The following is a 23,223-nucleotide window of genomic DNA, read 5'->3' as shown; positions in this document are numbered from 1 at the left end:
GGATTGTGGTGATATTTCCAGCAGACTTGTCTTCAATTGATATCACATTTGCCCTCAGTCTTACTACCAGTCATTCAGCCTATTTAAATGAAGAGAAGATCTCAATGTGCTGCTTGGTGTTATTGTGCGCACCGCTTTGAGAATTAACAAAAATAATGGCCAAGAATGATGAAGAGACCATATCCAAGCAGTTAGTTAATTAGGGGCAGCTAACATTAGCAATGGTGCAGTGGATAGCATTAATGCCTTGCAGTAAGAAGGTTCTGAGTTTGAACCTGCTGGCCAGCCCTGTGATAGACTGGTGACCTGTCCAGGGTGCATACCTCACCTCTCACCCATTGTCAGCTGGATGAGAGAAAGAAGTGGTATAGCTAATGAGTGCTTGGATGGATACGGGCTGGGACCATAGCCAATTTCCATGGATGTGGAAAATAAACCAAGGAAAACTTCCGAACGGATACAAGCTGACCTCAAGAATCAATGTACAACAAATTACTGTTGAAAGAAAAACAAACTGAAAACAGTTACAACATGGAGGTTACTCAGTTGTGCTATGGGGCTGCTTTGCTGCTTGCTTTTTCCTTTTTTAAGTGGAACATTACTAATGATTTTTGTCACATGTGTATGTATATACACTCAGTTATACACCTGGCTAAAATGCAGTCAATAGCAACACTTGAACATCAAATCCACCACATGAAGGTGATAATGTTCAGCTCTTCATAAATTTGCTTTCAAGAGAGGTGTTGATTGGTGTGAATGGGGAATAAATCATGTGATACATTTTAATGAATTTGCTGAAGAGTGGGTCTAATGCAGTTTTTCAGACTTTCATACCTTGGAACTATGAGCTTTACTATCATAAAGTTAAATCACTCACCTGCTACCATACCAATACAATCATCTACCAGTTACAATAGTACAGTACAATTTGCATTTGCCAACACAAACTGTCCACAGTGTCAAACTGTCATTTCACCTTCTGTACACCGTATGTGTTTCCCAATTGTCACACAACTGCCAGGCATTCGATGCTACACCCTCACTGTTCAGGCTACTCATTTTTCACTACAGTGCAACGAATTCAAGTAAAACAAGATTCCAACACATAATCAACCAAAGCTTTGCACATTAACTTTGTCTCTATTCATCAATTCGGCAACTCACAAGACTTTAATTTACTGTATTCCCTTTAAAAAAAGTGTTTTATTCTGACTCTCAAGTGGGGACTCTCTTAAGTTTCTTTAGACATGACATGTATGGAAATCCAAATTAGCAAAAAACTAGAACACACCATTTTTTGAAGTTACATCAAACTGTCTCTGTGTCATGTGTTTTGTGATAAGACCTGATGTAAAGTGTTTGTAACATCATTTACAGGGTTCACCCTGACGAACAGAAAGTACATACTTTTTTTCCCATCAAATTTTGTATGTGAAAATGAATAGGAACAAATGCAGTCAGCTGCCTATCCAAGTATAATGCAAAACAATAGCTCACTAGAGTCTCTTTACCTCTCACACATAGCTGCTCATAGCATTAGCATTAGCAAGCCTATAAGCATATGACATTGTACATTAACAGCATTCAATTCTCTGCAGTGACACAGAACACAACTCAAGGGCCTATATTCAGAGCTGATCAAGATATTGAGGGCTGTAATGTTAACTATGACACAACAGCAGGACTGTGGCGACACTGGTACTGACGCTGCTGGTATACGACATAGCTGTGACTCTCACAAAAAGTCAGTAATGTTCTTCGCTGCACTTATGCTGCACTTGGTGGAGGTCAGCCAAACCCCCCCCCCCCCCCCCCCCCCCCCCCCCCCCCCCCCCCCCCCCCCCCCCCCCCCCCCCCCCCCCCCCCCCCCCCATGTCCATCCGATCATGCTGGACCTTGCTGGAACTAGTGCTGTGTGTGGTTACAATTTGTAACTTGCAACCATCCTTGCAACACTATTACATTATGAGAAAGTGCAGTCGGAAAAAAAGGGTGAAAAAAATACAAGACCCACAATGAAGTCTGTGATGTCATTGAATTGGTGACTTATGTTACATTGGGTAAGACACAAACTTTGTTTGGCAAATTTTAAACTGACATTAGCTTTTGCATCAGCTGTGAATGCACAGTGGGCCCATGTGTCCCGGCCAGGTCGGAGCACGGAGCAAGGTCCAGCACTTCTGTGTGGGCTAAGGCCTGGTTTTTAAATAAAAAACAGGTCTGGCTCTGTTCCAGGTACTACATTTCCAGTGTTTTGGATTTGGGCACAGATTCTTTACCTTGGGAAGATCCCTGGTCTGTGTCAAACAATATGAAGCCATTGAGCTGGGCCTCCCGCTGTCACTGCTCTCTATAGCTCCATCTTTTAGAGGTATGTCTGCTACCACAGCGATGCTAGCCGAGAACATGGTAAGAATGGAGCTCCTTCATTGGTGCTAGTGTATTGTTATGTTCCATATTTTCAGTTTTTCTCCTTAATATTATTCTCACTTTTTACTCACTGTTTGGTTTAGTTTAGGCAGCAAAACGGTTTCGTTAAGTTTCTTTCAAAATACTGACAAAGTACATACATGGAGTAAAATGTGGCGGGTCATTGGGTTAAACACATGAACCTTGGAGATTTGGGTTTGATTGCATCAAACTTCTTATTTTCACTCTTTCTCTGCTTTGGTTTGGGCAACAAAACTACTGAACTAAGTTTCCATATTATAACAAAAACGTTATGCTTAATCCAGCCATCAGGGTGGAAACATATTTAAGACAATGCTTTTCTTTCCCAACTGTAAACTTCATTAAAATTTCAAATGTTTCTATCTAAAACTTTCATCAAAAAATACAGATAAATATTTTAAATGACATCATGCACATTAAGAGGGGTTAATTTTAAAAGGCCAATAGTTCATTTTGAAACCAGCATTCACACACCAGCAGTTTTGAATACATTCAGAACATATGAAAGTATACCACTGATCTTAGTGACACTGTTGGCCTCAAAGCCCAGACTGTTGAGAAGTTAGCAGACACAAACTGAAACCTAATGTCACACTCTGCTTCTACAGTGTTATTTGTCATATACCATGACCCCCTGACAGAGATCGAAATCAAACAAAGCACTGTAAAATCATACCGTAGGGCATTCATCATTTAAATAAAACTGGAACAAACAGCTGCTGTACTATTCAACAGGCACTGGTACTCCAGCTGATAATGGTGAACAACAGCAGCACAGTTATCTGAAAGCAATGCATACCCTGAAGTAACTCTGAATCTTCATCCTGCCAGTTCAAATTCAAACAGGATACCACATACAACAGAGCAGAGAGCTCTACATCATCCAACCAATGTACAAATGTCATCTTTATCTAAATATGAATGATAAACCACCTAATTACTCTACAGAACAAAATCCTAAATGTATTAGTCAAAGGTTGGTAATATACCAACTGTACACCGTATGATATTGAAAGTCTTGGGGGCAGGGAAACACCTCCTATCATGCTTTATTTTCCACATTATTTTCCATTTCTTCATTATTTCCAGTTATTATTAAATAACTTTATGGCAAATAATTGTAACTAACAAACCCACAAAATAAAGTGTATGTTTCAGTATACTGAACAATAGTGGAAACATTTATCACAAGTCCACAGTTAAACAGAACAGTACCATGCTGTCAAGTTGAGTAAATATTAAAAATCAATTCTTCATATGCATCAAATAGAGATTGTAGACAAATGACAATTACTATTCAGCTTAATCAGCAAACTAACTTGGTTAAAGCTGCAAACACATGTTTCCACATTAAAATATGTATAAATAAATAAATAATGTATAGATTCTGAGTGATTCCTCTATGTTTTCTAACATATGTTATGAAGGAAAACATTTTAAGCTAAGGATTCCTTTGATGGTCTCTGTTATTAAAACCACAGGTCTCTGTGCTAGTAGTTTAGTTTTGCACAAATTAATGGCAAAACAATGCATTATACAATCCACAATGGTACAAAAAACTCAAGTTTTTAATAGATCCACCTTTCCCAGAATGGTCAGAGAATCAACCACGTTGATAAAACTAGGATGATAAATGAAGAGTAGCCTGTCAGTAAAGTAGTAAAGGAGTAAAGCTCTGCTGTGTCTCTTTGCTCATGCATAACAGTGCAAATATGGTCACACACAGTCTTCATCTCACTTCATTTTACAACTCCAAACAAGAGTTATGCATGTAACTGCCTGATGTCTGTGTCCAGCAGGAAGAATGAGACAGACCTCTCACAAGACTGAGAGTTGATTTTGACCCTTGACAGAAGATTTAGACCAAAGCAGATCTGAAACACTTTGGAGTTTAGGTAGAACACATGTATACAACCAAATCCACAGATTCTCATCGTGAGGTGCATCAATTGTCCCTTACAATTTAAGTTTTGTTCATTTTCCACTGTCTAATTCTTAGAAGATGTACAGAAGAAATGACAACAGCTTCTGTATTACTGTTGACTCACATTGTTCATGTACTGCACTAAGTGAAACAGCTTCACTGCAGTCACTAACACAAATCCACACTGCATTCCTACCAGGAATTCAGTTCATAGTTGAAAATTCATTTATATTACTCAGGCCTGAAATTAGAACTAGATGAATTTCACTCATTAAGGTATTAAGAGTCTTAAATTGAAATCTAAATGTATTAAACTGTACTAACCTTCATTCATTTATTAAAAAAACTTCCTTAGAAAACAGAGGGGCACATACAGCTGTCACACGCCACACTGTTATAAACAGGATAGACAAGCCAGGGTTAAATTAAGCTCAGGAGGGATGAAGACTGTGCCAAAAGATATTAAAACACAGAAACATGAATTCCTGGTTGAGCAATAATTACAAGTGAAGACAGACACAAACAGTAATTGTATCAAAAGCAATCTTTCATTCATCCATTCCAAAAATGAAAGACAGGGAATAATATTCAATTTTCTGAATTGCAATTATCCCTTTAAAAACTATGATGTTGTAGTCATGTTTTCATCTGTTCATTTTGGAATAAAAGTCCTCTGATCATCGTATGTGCACCTGATGTGGTATAGAATATGGCAGGCAGGCCCTGAGAGACCCACAGAAAGAGATAAAAACAGATATGAACAGATCGATACACAGACTTATAGAAATGGAGCCACTCTCCCAGGACCAGGCAGAGCTAGATTCAGCCAAGCGCTTCACATTCCTGCCCGGACCCTTCTCACCCACCAACACGTCACTCTGTAAAACGGTAAGGCAGCTGTCGGATTCCATCAGCTCAAAGTGCATCTCCGAACATTTCCAGTCCACCATCGGCCCGCGTGCACACCCACGTGCACAAACAGACACGCGCACAAACACACACACACACACACACACACAGCAGAAGCAGATAGAAAAACATGTAAAATACACTGAGAAACACACAAGCCTGGTTTCCATCCAGCAGTTATGTGTAGATTTCGACGTAACAGGAGAGTTGATTCTAAGCAATAAAAGATAAGAAAGAAAATCTACAAAAATGCTTCATGCTCACTACAAGCAGAAAATGCTTTTCTTCAACAACACACCATGTAGCATTGGTTGATGCAATAACAAAGGCTTGGCGTAACTGACCTGGTCAATAGTTGAATTAAAGTGTACTACAGTTCATTAATGTTTATTGTGATGTATCTGACTGCCTGTTGTCTCTCTAAAGTGTAGGTGTCCTGTCTGATGGTAGATAAATAAAATAAAAACATAACATATGACCAACATCAGAACAGCAGTTACTAATAATTAACAGCACTAATCAACACAGTGAAGTCGCTCTCAGTTCTTCTGGAGGATCATTTAGGAAACAAATTGTGTTCAACGCAGCTGGACTAGGCACAAACTTTTATTGCAGCATTTCAAAACTTCCACATTTGCTGAACAGCTGGATGGAAATGGAGCTCGAGAAAGTGAAGCACACATTTATAGGCAGTATAGATGTGTGCCAGGCCTTACACTCGCTCTAATCCGCTCTACTCTCCAGGTCTCCTGTTATTTCTAAGCCTGTTAGAGAATCCATAGTTGGGGCTAAAGGGCCCATTTCCAACCAGCAACTGCTTGCTTCAGCTTCCACTGCACTCTGGAGTGGAGTCACAAATCATCGCCAGTCCAATCAGGTTGGACTCGGGCACTAAACACAGTCATTCAGTCCATCCAGAGAGAGAGGGCTGGGTGGGGTGTAGGGTGGTGGTGGTGGTGGTGAAGGAGGTTTCATCTTCCCCCCCCTCTCTCTTTCTTCTCCATGTGTTTTTCTGCTCCACTTCTTCTCTTCCTCCTCCTTCTTCACTAGTCTATTTTCAGTCCTCCGTTCTGCCCGTGTTTGCTGTTCTGACTGTTGTTGTTTATTTGAAAGGCCCCTGTGGCTGGTGGAGGGTTAGCAGCTCGGCGACTAGTTTGGATGAGTCCACTGCAGGGTCAGAAAAGTTGAGGGTTAGGGAAACCTGGTATTATGGTGAATGTTATTCACGTACTAGGTTTGCAGCCATACTGAGACTAGGCAAGTATATTAAAATAACCTGCTGTGAAAGAGAATCACAATTCTTCAGATAAAAAATCCTGGAATCTTAAAAAGAGAACAACAACGTATTTAGTTGTTTAGTTGTGCGTAGGTGAAGGTAAGGGATCAGTGTAGTAACACCTCAGAAATTAAAGTGCTACTAAAAACATTATGTGAATTTTTATAAACACATTATAGGCACATAGTGCAAACATTGTGGCCAAAATAATAAATTTAGTACAATGGGGCTTATATTAAAATCAGACCTTCACTTTCAACTCACAGTCAGTTAACTGCTGAATATCTCCTCAGAATAGCGACGGTCCAATCATAGCTTAAAAGATGTGTCTTGTCCTGTCAAGCTCTGGATTTCTCTGCATGCATGTTACTACAGTAAAAGCAACACTCAGCAATTTAACTGTTCAGCTGTACTATTCTCTCCAACAACCATAACAAAAAAACTATTGGAAGGAATTAGGCTGACAAACATCAGCATTTCTGGTAAATATCTTATTATCTACAGTAGTATCCAAGCATTACATCAAAGGTTTGGAGTTAAAACACCCTTAACTACGTTTGTGGGCCCTGAATAAAACATCCACTGTGTAGGATCTCTCCACTGTATGGCAGGTGCTTCTGGATACCACAAGCATTTATGTTAAGCATATCAGTTAGTCCTGATCTTAGTCCCTTTTTCCTTTAACACAAAGTGTTTAAAAAACAGAAATCTATGTAATGTAAACACATCAAAACAGGCTTATGTTAAAATTAAATAATAGTTAGATCTTACATGGTTCCCATACTTGTGTTACACTAACTAGCTCTACACTGCAATACGATAACAATGCACATTCTTTCTTATGTGTTACGTATCGTCACGTGGTGAGAAGGATTGAATAAATAAAAAAAATAATCACTTTAGTTAGATTAATGAACCTTTTTTTCTTTTATTAATTAGATCACTTTGTCAGCCTCACCTTCAAAATTTTAAATCATTTCAGTTGACGAAATGCCTGATAGATTGTTTATGTAACCCAATAATGTAAGTTATGTAACATTGTTAAACTTATTTGCGTACTTGCCAGCATGCACTGCATTAAGTAGGGTTGAAGTCAACCAAAAATAATCTTAGTCCACTGAAATATGACCTACTTTTCAACAATTACTGATCTGCTTATTTTGTCTAGAATAACGATATCAGCCAAAGTGCATTAAGTGCACTCTACCTAGTTGCCTTATTAATCAAAATAAATTATGAATACACATTTATTGTGTAAGTATTGGCTGCATATTAAAATCATTTCACCAAATATATTGAAATGCCAGTTCTGATATGCTTGTGCTCAAAGCATCAAAGCTTAAACTCAGAGATGATAGAGCATCTTAACACAGACAGGTTATCCCACTGTTTTTAGATGACGTGTCATGTTGGTTGTTGAGCTGTGATATGAAAAGTTTTACACTCACCAACAATTTGTTTCATTACAAGATGCAACCACACGTTTCACTTCTGTGTTCCACCACTTAGACAACTCTGAGGTAATGTTCAGTAAATGTTTAATAAATGAAATCTAGTTATTAGGTTGGGCCAGTCCAAAGTAGTGAAACCCCATCTTTTCAAAGGTGCTCAGTCCCTCTCACCAATGTAAAAACTACATGAATCCTGGGAGGCTAACGATCTAAAGCTTTTCTCTGTGTTAATATAACAATTGTCTGACCAATAAGAATTTGGTTGGACTAGAGCAAATGCACCAATCGACCAGTTGAACATGAGATGAAAGCTCAAGCATTAAGGTTAAATTCTTCAGAAATTCTTGTTTAACTTAAAATGAAAAACTGTTTAGGGAACCCGATAGCTGAATGGTTATGGTGCATATCCCTCAAGCAGTCCCTGGTATGACGCCTGGCTATCTGGATCATTTACTGTGCATCTCGCAACCACTCTCACCCCATTTCCTGTCTCTTATTCAAAAATGTACAGACAGATCTGTACTTAGGCACTTCCTGTAGCCATCAAAAACTGCAACATGGGCATGAGTGAAAATAATAACTGATTTAAATGGATTCTGTATTTGAAACTCGGGACAGGACATACAGATCCTATTCAACCACATATCAATCAGTGCCTAGCTCACGCACAATCCAGTTCCACAGGAGAGTCATAAAGCCACTTTAGCTCATGTGCATCACCCCTTTAGAATGGATGAGGATGCAGGTTTGTCATGTGTCCAGAGATTTACTGGTGTGTTAGTGAAAATATAAAATAAAGGTCTAGTAAATATGCCTTTGAATGAGTTAGATTAGAAAAATGAATGTAACCAAAATTTATCAACAGTCTAATATATGTATTATAAACTGAAGACCAACAGTTTCAGATACTTTTTGAAAATAGTTGATATCAGTTCTTACCTGAGTTGAGATTTGGTCAGGTGAGGAAATGGACAAAAATGATTGCTAGACCTACATTCAACAGCATCACAAGAGCCACCAAGATGGAGTTAGGGCCCTGTGGAAAACACAAGAGAAGATTACATTATGTCTTCTGAATACATTTGCATATAAGTACATCGAACCCCTGCAGCAAACTGACATTACAAATAAGCCTTTATTCAAATGGTAATGTACTGATAAAATGTATATATTTTATTTTACAAACTTAGAAAATAACAAAACATTTAAGAACATTTGTGGCATGTTCAAAAGGGGCAACAAGTCTCAGAACTTCATTAACTTGTTAGACTCTGACTCATTAGGACTTAAGAGGCAGGTCAAGAGCTGTTATTAGCATTTGTCAAGTGCTTCACTGTGTGAATTATCATTTAGAAATTATAGTTAAGGGAAACTGTGGAGGACAAGACAAGATCTGGAAGACCAACAAGATAAATCTGCAGGTCTGCTGGACGGAAAGACGAACCCAACACCACTGCAGTCACCTCATCGCAAAAGTCAATGTCCGAAGTCTGCAGAGCGACATCTGGATACACCAGTGTGGTTTAAGAAACAGGTGCTGTGGACAGATGAAGCTAAAACTGAGCTTTCTGACCACGAACCCACAGACCAAAGTGAAGAAAACATTATGAACTTGAAGTGATCTGCAGGAGTGATTCCTAAATCACTAATAAGATGGGGTTACTAAGTACTGAATTTATATGATTACGGTTGAATTTGTTTGTATTTATCTAGTTTATGAAATTTGAAGGTAACAGCATATTCACATTCAAAGGAAGCTCATGTTGGATGTCTGTTTGCTGGAGGAGTTTGATTTATTTCTTTGCCCCACATAAATCAACAAAATGTAATTTGCTCTTAGTGTGTATGTAACTGTACATGGCACATAAACTACATGGAGATGTTAACAGATACAATCTTATGAATATTAATCTTACTGATGGCAAATAGAGTAATAGTGCAATGTAGAGCAGGGTCTACTGCTTAAGAGTCTTAAGTCTTTCACTTAATTAATGAACAAGATGATCACACTGTTATTTTCAAATAGTAGTCAGAATATAGTTGTTGACATCCAACAGCTGGAAAATCTGAATAACAATAAGAAGGAATAACTGATGAGTACATTGTCATCAATTATAGATTGCGTGCTGATTTGGGTTTCTTTCCTCATTAGTGGTATTAAATGTATACATTAATAATTGTTTATACCAATTAATATGAAAAATGCTTGTATATCCCATAACATTTTTGGTGATATCACCCAGCCTAGTTGGAGTTTGCCTTCATTGCCATGTGGGTGGCTGTGGTGTAGAGTGGGTCATCCAATTACCAGGAGGTCAGAGGTTTGATCCCTGGCTCCAGTGTCTTTGGGCAGGACAATGTGCCGTCAGAGTGTTAATGATGTGCACTGGATATAGAAGCTCTCTGTGAACGTGTATTGAGTGGTCAATTAGACTAGAAAAACACTATATTAATGCAATTCATTTACCATAGTTTCCCAAATATGTTGCTTTTATATAATGCAAATCTGGCTGTTATTACATTTAAAAATCATTGATGTCAAGTATACAGCTAATGATATTATCTATCTAAACATTAGCAGAATCTGTAATGTTTTGTTCAATACCCCTTTTATTTAGGAGTGGGTTGGTTTCAAAAAATAATTCCTCACGTGGTTGTTTACAGTGATTTCCCTAAATTGCAAAAATGATTTCCCCCCCCTTATTCTTGTTGAAGGTTAAGAGCAGAGGATATTGCACCGTGTTATATTGCAAATTAGATTGATTGATATATTTGCCCACTTCCAACACCAATTTCTTCTGTTTTTGCCTTTTTGTCACATTTACCAGTTCCAGACCATCTAACTAAGTTTAACATGAGCTATAGATGTAAGTAAACACAAAATGCAGCTTTTAAATGATAATTCCATTTGTGGTCGACTCTTCATTGCAGAACTGTATTCATTTATCCACATTGGAGGGTTTCCGAGCATGGACTGTCCGTTATAGGTCTTGCCACAGTTTCTTAATTGGATTCAACAGTGGTTTGTGCTTTGCAACCGCCCAGTGTCTTTGTTATTGTGGAATCATGAACGGTGACCTCCTGGTGACCTTCTGGATGAGTCATTGAAGCGCTCTTGGAGGAATAGGCCAGTCACTGCTGGGTAGGTTCACCACTATTCCAAGTTTTTTCCATCTGTACATCATAGCTCTCACCTGGATTACCAGAGGCTTGGCAAAGGCTTTGTGACCCTTACCAGACTGAACGATTTCAAAGACTTTGTTTTGCATCTGTTCTTGAATTTCCTTAGTTCCCTGCATCATTTAAGCCAAAATCACACAGTAAGAAAGGTTCAATTTAAGTGATATTTAGATTGAACAAATCTGGCAGTAATCAGGCCTGGGTGTGACTAGTAACAGTGAACCCAATTACCAATTAAATTTGGTTAACTGCTTGATTTAGAGACTGAGGGGGTTATTACCTTCAAGTAGATTTGGATAACTTTTTTTCCTTCAATAAATTAAATCATCATTTAAAAGCTAAATTTAGTTTTTCCTTGGCTTATATTATATTTAATGATAACAGAATCTGAAATCTGAAATAGATAAGTGTGACAATTACACAAAAATAAAAGACATTAGGAGGGGGACACAGCACTGTATAGGAACACAGGTTGTTTAGGTTGGTTTTTTTTTTAATAAACTGCCAGTTTGTAGAAACTAATCTCTGTCTTAATCGATATCACAAGGTACCAACACTGAGAGGTTAGGTAGCCTATTTCCTGAGTGGCTCTATTGTACAATCTTGCCAGTCCATGTGCCATGCGGGAGCTGAGAATGGATGTTTAACTGCTAATTGGTTTAATTCCAGCTGTGGATTGATGGAAAAAAAATTGTTAGAATCTAAATCAAACATTGCGGTAATCTAACTCACCGACTCCTCTACAATTTCAGGAGCTATTTCCATGCTGGCTTTCTTGGTTTCTGCGAGGCTCTTTGGTTTGGTTGATTCCAGTCTTTTTGGCTTGACAGGTTCTGGTGCTTTGGTGCTCTCTTTTGGGGGAGCTGGTGAACGACTCTGGGCTGGCAGGGATTTTAGTGCTGGTGTCTGAATCAGTTTGGCAGGTGGTGGCAACCGAGCAAGGCTTGATGGGTGAAGGTCATCCTCAATTGGATCATCGGGTGGTGGACTCTTGACATCTGCCTTGACATAGTAACCATGGTACTGGGAGTGAATCTGCCCATTGCTGGGGTAAATGCTGGCTGCTGTGGTAACAGCTGGTTTGACTACTGGAGGAGCCTCCTGTTGCCCCACTTCCTGTCTGAGAGAAAGTTTTGATGCAGCTTTTGTTAAGCCTGCTGAGTAGAGGGAAGGAAAAGAGAAGAGAGCTAGTTAAACAAAGAAGCAGTACATGTATTTGTTGTGTTGCCATTAATCAAGGGACTTTTGGTTCCACCTACAGCTGCTTTTGTCTGACTCTGGGTTAAGAAGTTGAACCCCAAGTGTCTCCTGATCGTCAGACTCTTCCATTGCCTATTGTGTTGCTGTTTACACCGACACACGTATGCCAAGTGTACGTGAGTGATCACGTGATATGCATTTGCAATATGGAATGTTAGTATGAACAGGGATTAAAACTGATGCGGAACCAAATTGCTCGTGTGGACGGGAATCTAGTTTAGTTTAGTATATTTGGAAAGCCACATTTTCAAATCCAATTGTAGTAGTATGGATGTAACCTAAGCTGTCCTCTCTTTCGGAGAAACAGTCCCACCCCCTGCAGTACAACCCAAAGTGTCTGAAGGAGAGGTATTGCAGGTCGTTCCTTCCTGCCGCTGTTAGACTGTCGAAGCAACCCTGCTCCCAGTAGACCACACATACCCTAAATATAAATATTATAACTCATTAAACTGTGCAATAACAATGTTTCTATCCATGCAATTCCAATATCATATATGTGCAATACTGCTACGCTGTTTATATTTTGTTTACATTGTATATATTTCAATTTTCTATAGTTTCTTTTGTTTATATTGTATTTTTTACTTATTTATGACCTTTACTAAGTATCTATTCTACTATTCCATTTTTGCTGCTGTAACATGGTGAATTTCCCCATAATGGGACTAATAATAGACTGTCTTGTCTTGTCTTATCACATCGGTGGTTATGTGTGTGCTGGTGTGAGGAGGAAGTCGATTGTCTGTAGTTGATCAGATTTTTTGGGATTGGATTTCTTTTTTTTGACTGATGATAAGGAATATGAAACTGACAGTGAGTAAGTGACTGACAAGACCCAATCAGGAAGAGAGCGTAGGCATCTGTCATTATTTCCAATAGTCTCTGGTGTAGTGTGGACGGCAGATGCAAACCAAACAAAATATCAGTGTGGACGTTGCCTATATCTATAAAGGCAGTGTGCTGAAAGCATCCCATTAGTCTCTACACAGGAGTCCTTCAGCTACAGTACTGTAGTGCTGTCAGTTGTCCTCAGAGCCCAGAGACATGTGTTACAGTATCACTCACCAAGTTGCCACCTAAATCCTTTCTGCTGCTCACTGTGATGCTGCTACAACTATTCCTGCTGCCAAACAATTTAGCCACACCTCCAGTATGATCCCACACAACACAATGTGCAAGAGATCTTTGAGGCCTAGACACCAAATATAAATCCTTTACATTTACAACAACCCAAGTTCCTCACCTGCTGTCAAAGACTCAGCTGCTGGGGTTTTGTTCTCTTTCCCAGCAGGCTTTGCAGGGGTGGTGGTTTTACTGCTAAAAAAGGTCTTCTTGACAACAGCAGGTGAAGGAGTGGGGCTGGGGCCTGGGCTCGGAGATGGAGAGTGGTTGGGTGTTGTTCCTTTCCGGTAGAAATGGGGGCTCCCTGATGGAGATTTTTCTTTCTCCACAGGAACCTCTTTCACCTCTACTGGCTCATTGTACTTCTGTCGTATGTAGTCAGGGCCTGGAATAAATGAGAGAAGAATTACTAAAGCAGGTTATTTCTGACAGGCAAAGAGCTCAGCATTTAAGGATGATTCTGGTTTATTACACATTTTCTTTTTGTGGTTCTATGTATCAAGACTACCCAATTGAAAACAATGTGCTCATCAAAGTAGATTTGGGAACAAGGCATCATTGTTACAACTAAGTCAGACTGTCCAGAAACATGTGCAGTCAGACGATCAGACAGATTGTAAACAAAGTAAATTTACAGATTACTGATAATCTAAACCATTCTGAAGGTGAACACACCAGAGATGTCAGTAATAATCCCTTATGTCACAGGAAAACTCTGAACACAATTGCCTGAAGTACAGTGGGTCAGACTAGGACAGGGAAATCTGTCTGTACAACAAACAGATCATAATGTTACTGGTCACATGCATTTTCTCATCTGAATAAATTCAGATGACTTGGAGGTTTTACCCATACGCTATGGGTTAGTCTATTTCAGAAGTAAAAAAATAAGAGATACAATATTATATTCTTCATCACAATATATATATATTGCTTTTAAAACACAGGAGTATTTTTGTTGATTGCTGATGATGGATTAATAAGCTTTTTATGCTCCTCGATCTACACCCAATCTTTAATGATAAAAGGAGTTTTTTCACAAATTTATAAAAAATCAAAGACTAAAATCACTTATTTACAAAAGTATTAAGATGTGTAATTCAATACTTTGTAGAAGCCCCTATGGCAGCAGGTACAGTTTCCAGTCAAAGGGCAATTCTATAAAAGTTTTGCAGTGCTGGATTGGATGGAAAGGGTCAATCAACAGAAATCTTCAGTCTTACTTCATTTCAGTGAACCTGTAACCATGTGACTGAGGTACTTCCTCCCATCTATACTGGGGAGGCAGGTCATAGTATGAACAGACAGCATGGCGTGGTGTCATACATTAATTGCCAGGCTAGGTTGAAGTTTCCATCTCTGTATGCAACAGTTCAAAGGCTGCTTTTTGGTCCAAAGGTCCAAAGTCCAAAGGTGTGGTCCTGTGGGCATTTTATCTTCTGGGACTGCAGAATGCTGTCACAGGGAGGCCCCCACTCTGACGAAGGGGCTTGCACCTGCAGATGGTGGGGTCACATTCATCAGGTGGAGGAAGACCTCTTTGCCACAGTGGAGAACACTCTCTGTTCCCTGCTGTCATCGATTCATGGCCCCCTGTGGACACTCCCCTTCATGGCCTTGTGTGAGGCTGTGTGCATACCCCCTACTTCATCTACTGCAGGCCTTCCTAAGTAGGGGAGGTTCCTGCATCCTCATGGTCTCTTGATGGCGCTGAATTAGCCACAAAGACTGTGGATGGCAGAGATCCTTGCATCGTGCATCTTCCATTTAGGAGGGATATGCTATCCCAGGTGCAAGGCAAGATATGGCACCTAGAGTCCCAGACCCTGAAACATCATGTATAGCCCTTGTGCAGCAAAGATCTTGGCTAGGAATTTTACTTTCAGATAGAGGCTTTTTATCCTCTACCATGTGTTTCCACAGTGGCTGAGAGGGTTCACAACTTGTGTCCTGTGAGAGCCTTCAGGATTTATGTGGACAGCACTAGGGACTGCACTCATGTGAAGCCTAACGTGGGATTGAGCTCATTACCGTCACCATCGTTTGTTTTTCTGGTGAAAGTTACAGGAGAGCATATATGCAGTTTTTCCTGGACGAAAATTAGGCAGGGGTGGTATAATTGGGTAATAGTGATCAAGTAGTCCGCTTACAGTTATCTTGGGTGTTTGGACGGTAACAAGGGTTTTGTTTAAAATTTGTACCGGCTCTTTCAGTAGATCATTTAATTTGTGTAATTTTTCTCCATGCTATCACTGCTTCAACTGTACCTGGCTGATGGAAGCTTGGGGAGAGCTCTCTGGCCACAGCTCTGGCAATGTCTGAATCCTGACTGGCTGATTGTGCAGCCTGATCTGCAGTCTCTGCTTTGGCACGAGCATGGGACGTCCTGCAGAAATACAGAAATATACAAACTCAGCAAGTAACATAGTTACACTATAACACCACTGTTGTTGGATTTATTAAAATTGCCAGAGATTATTAATCTCACTATATTGCTGCAGTGTTTACTATAGAGCCCAGTAATAGCTGACCATTACAAGTGACTGCTGTGTACAACAGGCTGCAACCAGAACTTCTATTAATTTTTAACAACACAATAAAATACTGTCACTTTAAAAATAAAACATAAAACTATTAAGACAGAGGGTAGTTTACTTTCTTATTTGATAGTATTTTATGCTAGGCTATAAGCTTCTGAACCAGACGACTGTACAACATCCTTGAGTGCCTCCAGTGCAACTGAGTGTTGAACTGACTGTGCTGTCAGGAGAGAAGCTAGGATTTTATAACTGAGCTTTGACCAGGAGGCTCACGTTGACTTCTTCTAGCTGTGAGGAAATGTCATGTTTACATATCAGTCAAAGATGATGAACTAGAATGGCATACCTCCACTGAGGCCAAAATATATCCTCTAAATATGGCAGATTATATTTCTCAAAGAGAGGATTTATTAATTTGGAAATCATTGAAATTGTAAAAAAAACACCCATTTCCCAATGTTATAGAAAGTGGAAAGAAATTCCTGGATCGGCCCTTTCAGAGGATCTGCGCCAAAATCAAATGGGTTCTTCCTTGGCCTATACCCCAACCTTCCTCAGAGTCTCAAAAAAATATGCGACGTATTTTTTCCATAATCCTGCTAACAGTCAGAAAAATGACAATGAAACATAACCTCCTTGGTCGAGGTGACAAACGTGGATTACGTGCATTAAACGTGGGTGTTACAAGTGGAACAATACAAGTGAATAAGGCATTTTATCAAATATGTTTCAGTCCGTATTTCCCACTCACAGTTTAGAAGGCCAAAATGTGCTCCGTTCAAATGTCTACAACTGATTACACCCATTCAATATTTTAATGTAAAGTATTTATAGTTAAATTCACACATAACTAACCCAGAGCCATAACAGAAACAAAACTAAGGCAGCCCCATTTCAAAGGTTAGTCGTGTCAACCACACAGTTCAGACTGTTCTCCACACTGATCAACGAAAATACCAGAACACTACACTACTGACTGACAGACTGCCTGACTCTGTGTGTGTAGCTGGGGCAGTGTGAGACAGTATTCCTGTATGCTTCCTCTTCCCTGGCCTTTTTTAGACAGGCACTTACTTTTGATGCACTCAATACGCACGCACGCACGCACGCACGCACGCACGCACGCACGCACGCACACACGCACACACACACACACACACAAGACTGTGCCTACTTGCTTCTCGCTTTCTGTCTTTCTCTCTCTCTCTCTTTTTCTCTCACCCCACCCTCTCTCTTAGCCCACTCACCTACTCTCTTGACCTATCTCTCTGTTTCCTCACTTTGTTCCTACTTTCTCTCTACTTTGCCCAGATGATGGGAGAAGTGATGCAAGCTGAAAGCTCTGACCAATGTTGATTATCTTCACTACAACAAGCAAAGACTGTATCTCCATTTCCTAAATTCAAACAACCGCTCTCACTACACTGGACTGTCTGAGCATGTACTAATGTCTGTCTCAATCCAAGCACGCACACAGAGATATGCACTCATGTGTCCAGTGCTCATGCATAGTGTAAAGGGTTGCTGGGTAACATAATAATACGAGAAACCATTGTCAAATGTTCATAAATGACAATCTGCATACATCATACAAACATTGTTGGACCTAGAGATGTTTCTTCCACCCATCTACACAACAGGGAAGACTAATGGAGACTGTGGGTGTTTTTACACCAATGGTTTGTTTGACCTGTTCTAACTCAGTTTTCTCTTGGTTAGGTTTCTTTTAAAATAGAAAAATACAAGCAAACCACAATGCATCAGGACAAACCATGTGAGACCATGAGATGTGTCTAGGGTGGGAGAGACACAGAAAATACAGGTAAAGATACATCATTCCGACAGGCGCCTCTAAGCTCAAAACTGCAGAGAAAATGTGGTAGTTGGGTCAGATCAAGGCTGGATCGAGTTCCTTCCACAAGCGAACCACAGTTTGTATGAGACCAGACCAAGACCACCTACTCTAATGGGTCTTAAGGTGGTTATTTTAGTCCACACTGTGTGAAAACTGTGTTCATTGAATAAATGGGTAAAATGAATGAATCTGGATCTGATTTAACTGCATTGAAAGGTGCATGTATGAAAACACCCTCATACAAAGAGAAAAAACAGACTCTGCTGCAGATGTGTTCATCTGCTGTGGCAGCTACAGTAGAATGAGCTCTCTTACATGTCCACATGAAAACACCAACTTTCCTGTCGCAAACCAATAACATATTTTGGTTTTTACCATGATATATACTGTGTATACATATACTGTACTACAGCCACGATATCACCAGAACTGACGCCTCAGAGATTGACTGCTGTTGATGAGGAACTGCTTCACAAAAGTATCATGATATACTGTAAACTATTATTTGAAACTGGGCAAAAAAGAAACAAGGGTAAATCCCCTAGAACATTTTCTCATGTTAGCTCACTAAGTAAGTTGATTCTATATGAACCTCTTCAAGTAACTCTTGGTGACAGATCACTTACGGGGGGAATTCTGGTATTTTACAACAACAAAGTCTCCAACAGGAAAAGACACACATGAGTCAGACAATCGAACATGTTGGAAACCTGATCATCTAAACCACTTTATTAAGAGGTCAAACTAAATGTCCACAGTAATACTCACTCATTGCACAGGAGAACTGTGTTTACAATGATGTTGTTTCAATGCTGTAAGAGTCCATTTTGTATTAGACATTTCTCCCTATATTCTCACCCCTTAATGCAAAAGAAAAAACGGGTAATATGAGATTTAGTTGTGGTTTTCTGATATTATTTTACAAAGGGAATTTTACCTGGAGATGGCAATCTCCACTTTGGTCCTGGCGATGGCTGCTGCTCTCACTGCTCCTTCGACGGCTCGATCCACCTTCTGTTTGGTCTTGGTGTTCTTCAGTGGGATCAGCTGCTTCTTTATGCCCCTGGCCAGCACGTTGTTCTTATACTTCCCTTCTTCCTTGGTGCCGTTAGGGAAGATGGTGCAGCCATAGCCATGGCGCTTATTGTTCAACCACTCACCTTCATACTTCATGCCATTAGAGCGCTCAGAGACACCAAAGCCGCTGCGCTTGTCGTTCTTCCACTCGCCCATGTAGGACTCAGTGGTGAGGGCATCCACATTGTCCTCCTGAGTCAGGTAATCATCGCCCGGCTCTCCGTCTCCAAAGCTAATAGTGGAGTTGGCGTCACTTGAACTGATGCGGCTCATGGTGGTGTCACTGTGTGCTGAGCTACGCTTACTGGAAATCGACGAGCGCGAGTCTGATTTTCGCAGTCGCTGAAGGCTGCCGAAGAGGGAGCCACGTCGGAAAAGACTCTTCTTCTTCTCTGAACCTTCGCCATCTGAGTGGAAGTTGAGTACGAAGCCACCACGTGTGCCAGCAGGGCTGTCAGACAGGCTGTCACGCAATACTGTGCCATTACTCTGCTCACTGCGGAGAGAAGCCAGCGAGGTTCTTAGAGGCGAGCGGATGACAGAGGCCATACCATATGGGACACTTTGACGTACACCATAGCCATGACGCATTCCACCAGTCCACTGACCCTGATAAGTACCTACAAGGACAGAATGTGGGAGAGAAAAAGACAGACCATGAGTGAACAGTAAAATACAGAAATCAGATAAAGCAGTACATAAAAATTACAGTTATTGACAGAGGTCATTGAATATAAGCAAACATGGAATACAAGAACGCATTGGTTTTTGCTGATGGTTGAATAATCACTGTCAGTTTTACACTTTCTCCATAATATTGTAAGGTCTTGGCCTAAATATGTAAAGTGCCTTGAGATAATGTATGTTATGTTATGTATTTAGTGCTATGCAAATAAATGTTATTGAATTGTATAGAAATACTACCACAAAATATTTACACTGACTCTGACATAGCTACAGCTGCAACAATTACTTGGTTACATAAAACAAAATCTACACACACATATACACTACCGTTCAAAAGTTTGGGGTCACCCAGACAATTTCGTGTTTTCCATGAAAACTCACACTTTTATTTATCAAATGAGTTGCAAAATTAATAGAAAATATAGTCAAGACATTGACAAGGTTAGAAATAATGATTTTTATTTGAAATATTAATTTTGTTCTTCAAACTTTGCTTTCGTCAAAGAATGCTCCATTTGCAGCAATTACAGCATTGCAGACCTTTGGCATTCTAGCTGTTAATTTGTTGAGGTAATCTGTAGACATTTCACCCCACGCTTCCTGAAGCACCTCCCACAAGTTGGATAGGCTTGATGGGCACTTCTTGCGTACCATACGGTCAAGCTGCTCCCACAACAGCTCAATGGGGTTGAGATCTGGTGACTGCGCTGGCCACTCCATTACAGACAGCATACCAGCTGCCTGCTTCTTCCCTAAATAGTTCTTGCATAATTTGGAGGTGTGCTTTGGGTCATTGTCCTGTTGTAGGAGGAAATTGGCTCCAATCAAGCGCTGTCCACAGGGTATGGCATGGCGTTGCAAAATGGAGTGATAGCCTTCCTTATTTAAAATCCCTTTTACCTTGTACAAATCTCCCACTTTACCAGCACCAAAGCAGCCCCAGACCATCACATTACCTCCACCATGCTTGACAGGTGGCGTCAGGCACTCTTCCAGCATCTTTTCACCTGTTCTGCGTCTCACAAATGTTCTTCTGTGTGATCCAAACACCTCAAACTTTGATTCGTCTGTCCATAACACTTTTTTTCCAATCTTCCTCTGTCCAATGTCTGTGTTCTTTTGCCCATATCAATCTTTTCTTTTTCTTGGCCAGTCTCACATATGGCTTTTTCTTTGCCACTCTGCCTAGAAGGCCAGCATCCCGGAGTCGCCTCTTCACTGTAGACGTTGACACTGGCGTTTTGCGGGTACCATTTAAAGAAGCTGCCAGTTGAGGACCTGTGAGGTGTCTATTTCTCAAACTAGAGACTCTAATATACTTGTCTTCTTGCTGAGTTGTGCACCGGGGCCTCCCACTTCTCTTTCTACTCTGGTTAGAGCCCGTTTGTGCTGTTCTCTGAAGGGAGTAGTACACACCGTTGTAGGAAATTTTCAGTTTCTTCGCAATTTCTCGCATGGAATAGCCTTCATTTCTAAGAACAAGAATAGACTGGCGGGTTTCACATGAAAGTTCTCTTTTTCTGGCCATTTTGAGAGTATAATCGAACCCACAAATGTGATGCTCCAGATACTCAACTAGCTCAAAGGAAGGCCAGTTTTATAGCTTCTCTCACCAGCAAAACAGTTTTCAGCTGTGCTAACATAATTGCACAAGGGTTTTCAAGGGTTTTCTAATCATCCATTAGTCTTCTAAGGCGATTAGCAAACACAATGTACCATTAGAACACTGGAGTGATAGTTGCTGGAAATGGGCCTCTATACACCTATGTAGATATTTCATTAAAAACCAGACGTTTCCACCTAGAATAGTCATTTACCACATTAACAATGTATAGAGTGTATTTCTGATTAATTTAATGTTATCTTCATTGAAAAAAACTATGGGCCTTGGCAAATGCCACACGTTTTTTTAATTGCCTTTTGTTTAGTGCTAGTTTCTGGGCACTGATTCGACCATGGAGGCCATTTCGAGACAGAATTCTACAAACTGTCCTGGTTGACACGGGGACTTGAGGTGACCAGGCCTGGTGGAGCTCTGCTGCAGTGGAAAAGGGGCTGGCCTTGGATTTTCGAGCCAACAAACGGTCCTCCCGAGCAGTTGTCTTGCGGGGTCTGCCGGACCTGGGCTTGTCAAAAACATCTCCAGTCTCTTCAAATCTTTTTCTTATTCTTTGTACTTGACGCTGAGACACATTGAAGGTATCAGCCACCTCAGCAGTGGATCTGGTCTTCAGCCTCTTGATAATCAACGCTTTGGTCTCAGGGTGAATCTTAGGCATGTTGTCAGAGGTCAAGTTGCAGTTGATGTGAAGGTCTGGTGTGCTGGGGTTCTTTTTATACACACCCACTAATTGATTGATCAATTATTGATCACAGGTGAGGCTGTAATTTAGGATTGGGTGCTTGATCATATGACAAGGCGACAAGACTTTTGTCTTTGCAAAAACTGACTCAGTGGGCTTTACCAAGCTGTGAACGTTAGAATGCTTTTCAGCAGTTTCGTTTGGCACCAAAACATTATTTCAAAAGCTGTTGGGATTGAAATTAGCCATTTCTTGTAAAAAAAAATTGATTACAAATATATTTGAGGGGCACTTAAGGTCAACTTGTACCCAAGCGACAAGACTTTTGTCAGGGACTGTATATGACTACATTTCACATATAAACAATCTCAACAAACATTAACAACTGAACAGCTTTAACTTTTCACTTTGTTCCCACTTTCTCTTGTTCAGTAAATTAAACTCTACTGAGGTGTTTTTGCGCAGGTTAAACTATAAACGGTCCGTCACAATCTAATAACAGGTCTGGGTCCGTATAGAGCGGCTTCTGGGTCCTGAGTCGACGTATTTACATAAGCGATGATGTTTATTATGTCGACGCTATGCCCCAGCCCTAGTCTATGGTAAACAGTCTTTACCACCCCCTTGGGTTCCTTGCACCGGTCTCTGTGCGTGGTAGGCTGATACTCAGAGAGCTAACCATGCAAGCGGAAGACTGGGACTCGCCACTCCCTAAAGATATGGAAATGGACTGGACTAGGTAGAAAGAGTCACTCCAAGATTAACAGGAACTCCAGATCCCACGCCCTTATGCATCTTTTTCTACTGCAGGTGCAAAAACAAATGAACTCTGTGTCTTGCAGAAGCTTCAGTGAAAGTAATTGCAGCTGTGGCCTACATTAAGGTGACTAGCCATGCAGGACAAACTGAGGTTGGCTTTGTCTTTTGGAAAACAAATTTGGCTCCCCAGCCTGGACTTACAGTCCCAAGACTCGAACTGTGTGTGGCTGTACTTGCAGTGGAGATCACTGAGCTGATAGTCGCTGAAGGGGATGTAACATTCGACAACATCACATACTACACGGATAGCAAGGTCGTGCTAGGATGCATCCAAAATCAGTCACCATGTGCTGGCCAATGGAAGTACATCCATACAGACCTGAATCCAGCGGACGTTGGATCAAGATCTGTGCCACCAGCACTCTC

General features: G+C 40.4%; 1 protein-coding gene and 1 long non-coding RNA gene across 4 annotated transcripts in view; one reads left to right on the top strand and one right to left on the bottom strand.

Moving 5' to 3' along the window:
• Positions 1–4,045: 4,045 nt before the first annotated feature.
• Positions 4,046–5,508, top strand: LOC117777800. Its single transcript, XR_004616666.1, has 2 exons — positions 4,046–4,121; positions 4,160–5,508. It is a non-coding gene; the product is annotated as an uncharacterized LOC117777800 (long non-coding RNA).
• Positions 5,509–5,877: 369 nt separating this feature from the next.
• The window catches only part of LOC117777768 (junctophilin-1-like), a 31,583-nt gene continuing 14,237 nt past the window's right edge, over positions 5,878–23,223 (bottom strand). The window contains exons 2-7 of one of the 3 annotated variants that reach the window (XM_034612706.1): positions 18,909–19,668; positions 15,844–15,962; positions 13,698–13,961; positions 11,927–12,351; positions 8,954–9,050; positions 5,878–6,454 (exon numbers count right to left, since the gene is read on the bottom strand). In XM_034612706.1, the coding sequence (XP_034468597.1) occupies positions 8,970–9,050; positions 11,927–12,351; positions 13,698–13,961; positions 15,844–15,962; positions 18,909–19,668 (1,649 nt within the window). In that variant the 3' untranslated portion in view covers positions 5,878–6,454; positions 8,954–8,969. Of the gene's footprint in view, positions 6,455–8,953; positions 9,051–11,669; positions 11,824–11,860; positions 12,352–13,697; positions 13,962–15,843; positions 15,963–18,908; positions 19,669–23,223 lie in introns of those variants that run through there. The other 2 variants (XM_034612708.1, XR_004616661.1) reach the window with 2 other exon arrangements.

Source organism: Hippoglossus hippoglossus, chromosome 17, assembly GCF_009819705.1.
Source record: "Hippoglossus hippoglossus isolate fHipHip1 chromosome 17, fHipHip1.pri, whole genome shotgun sequence".
In the NCBI taxonomy this organism is placed as follows: Eukaryota; Metazoa; Chordata; class Actinopteri; order Pleuronectiformes; family Pleuronectidae; genus Hippoglossus; species Hippoglossus hippoglossus.
This window is presented reverse-complemented; position numbering and strand designations above follow the sequence as displayed.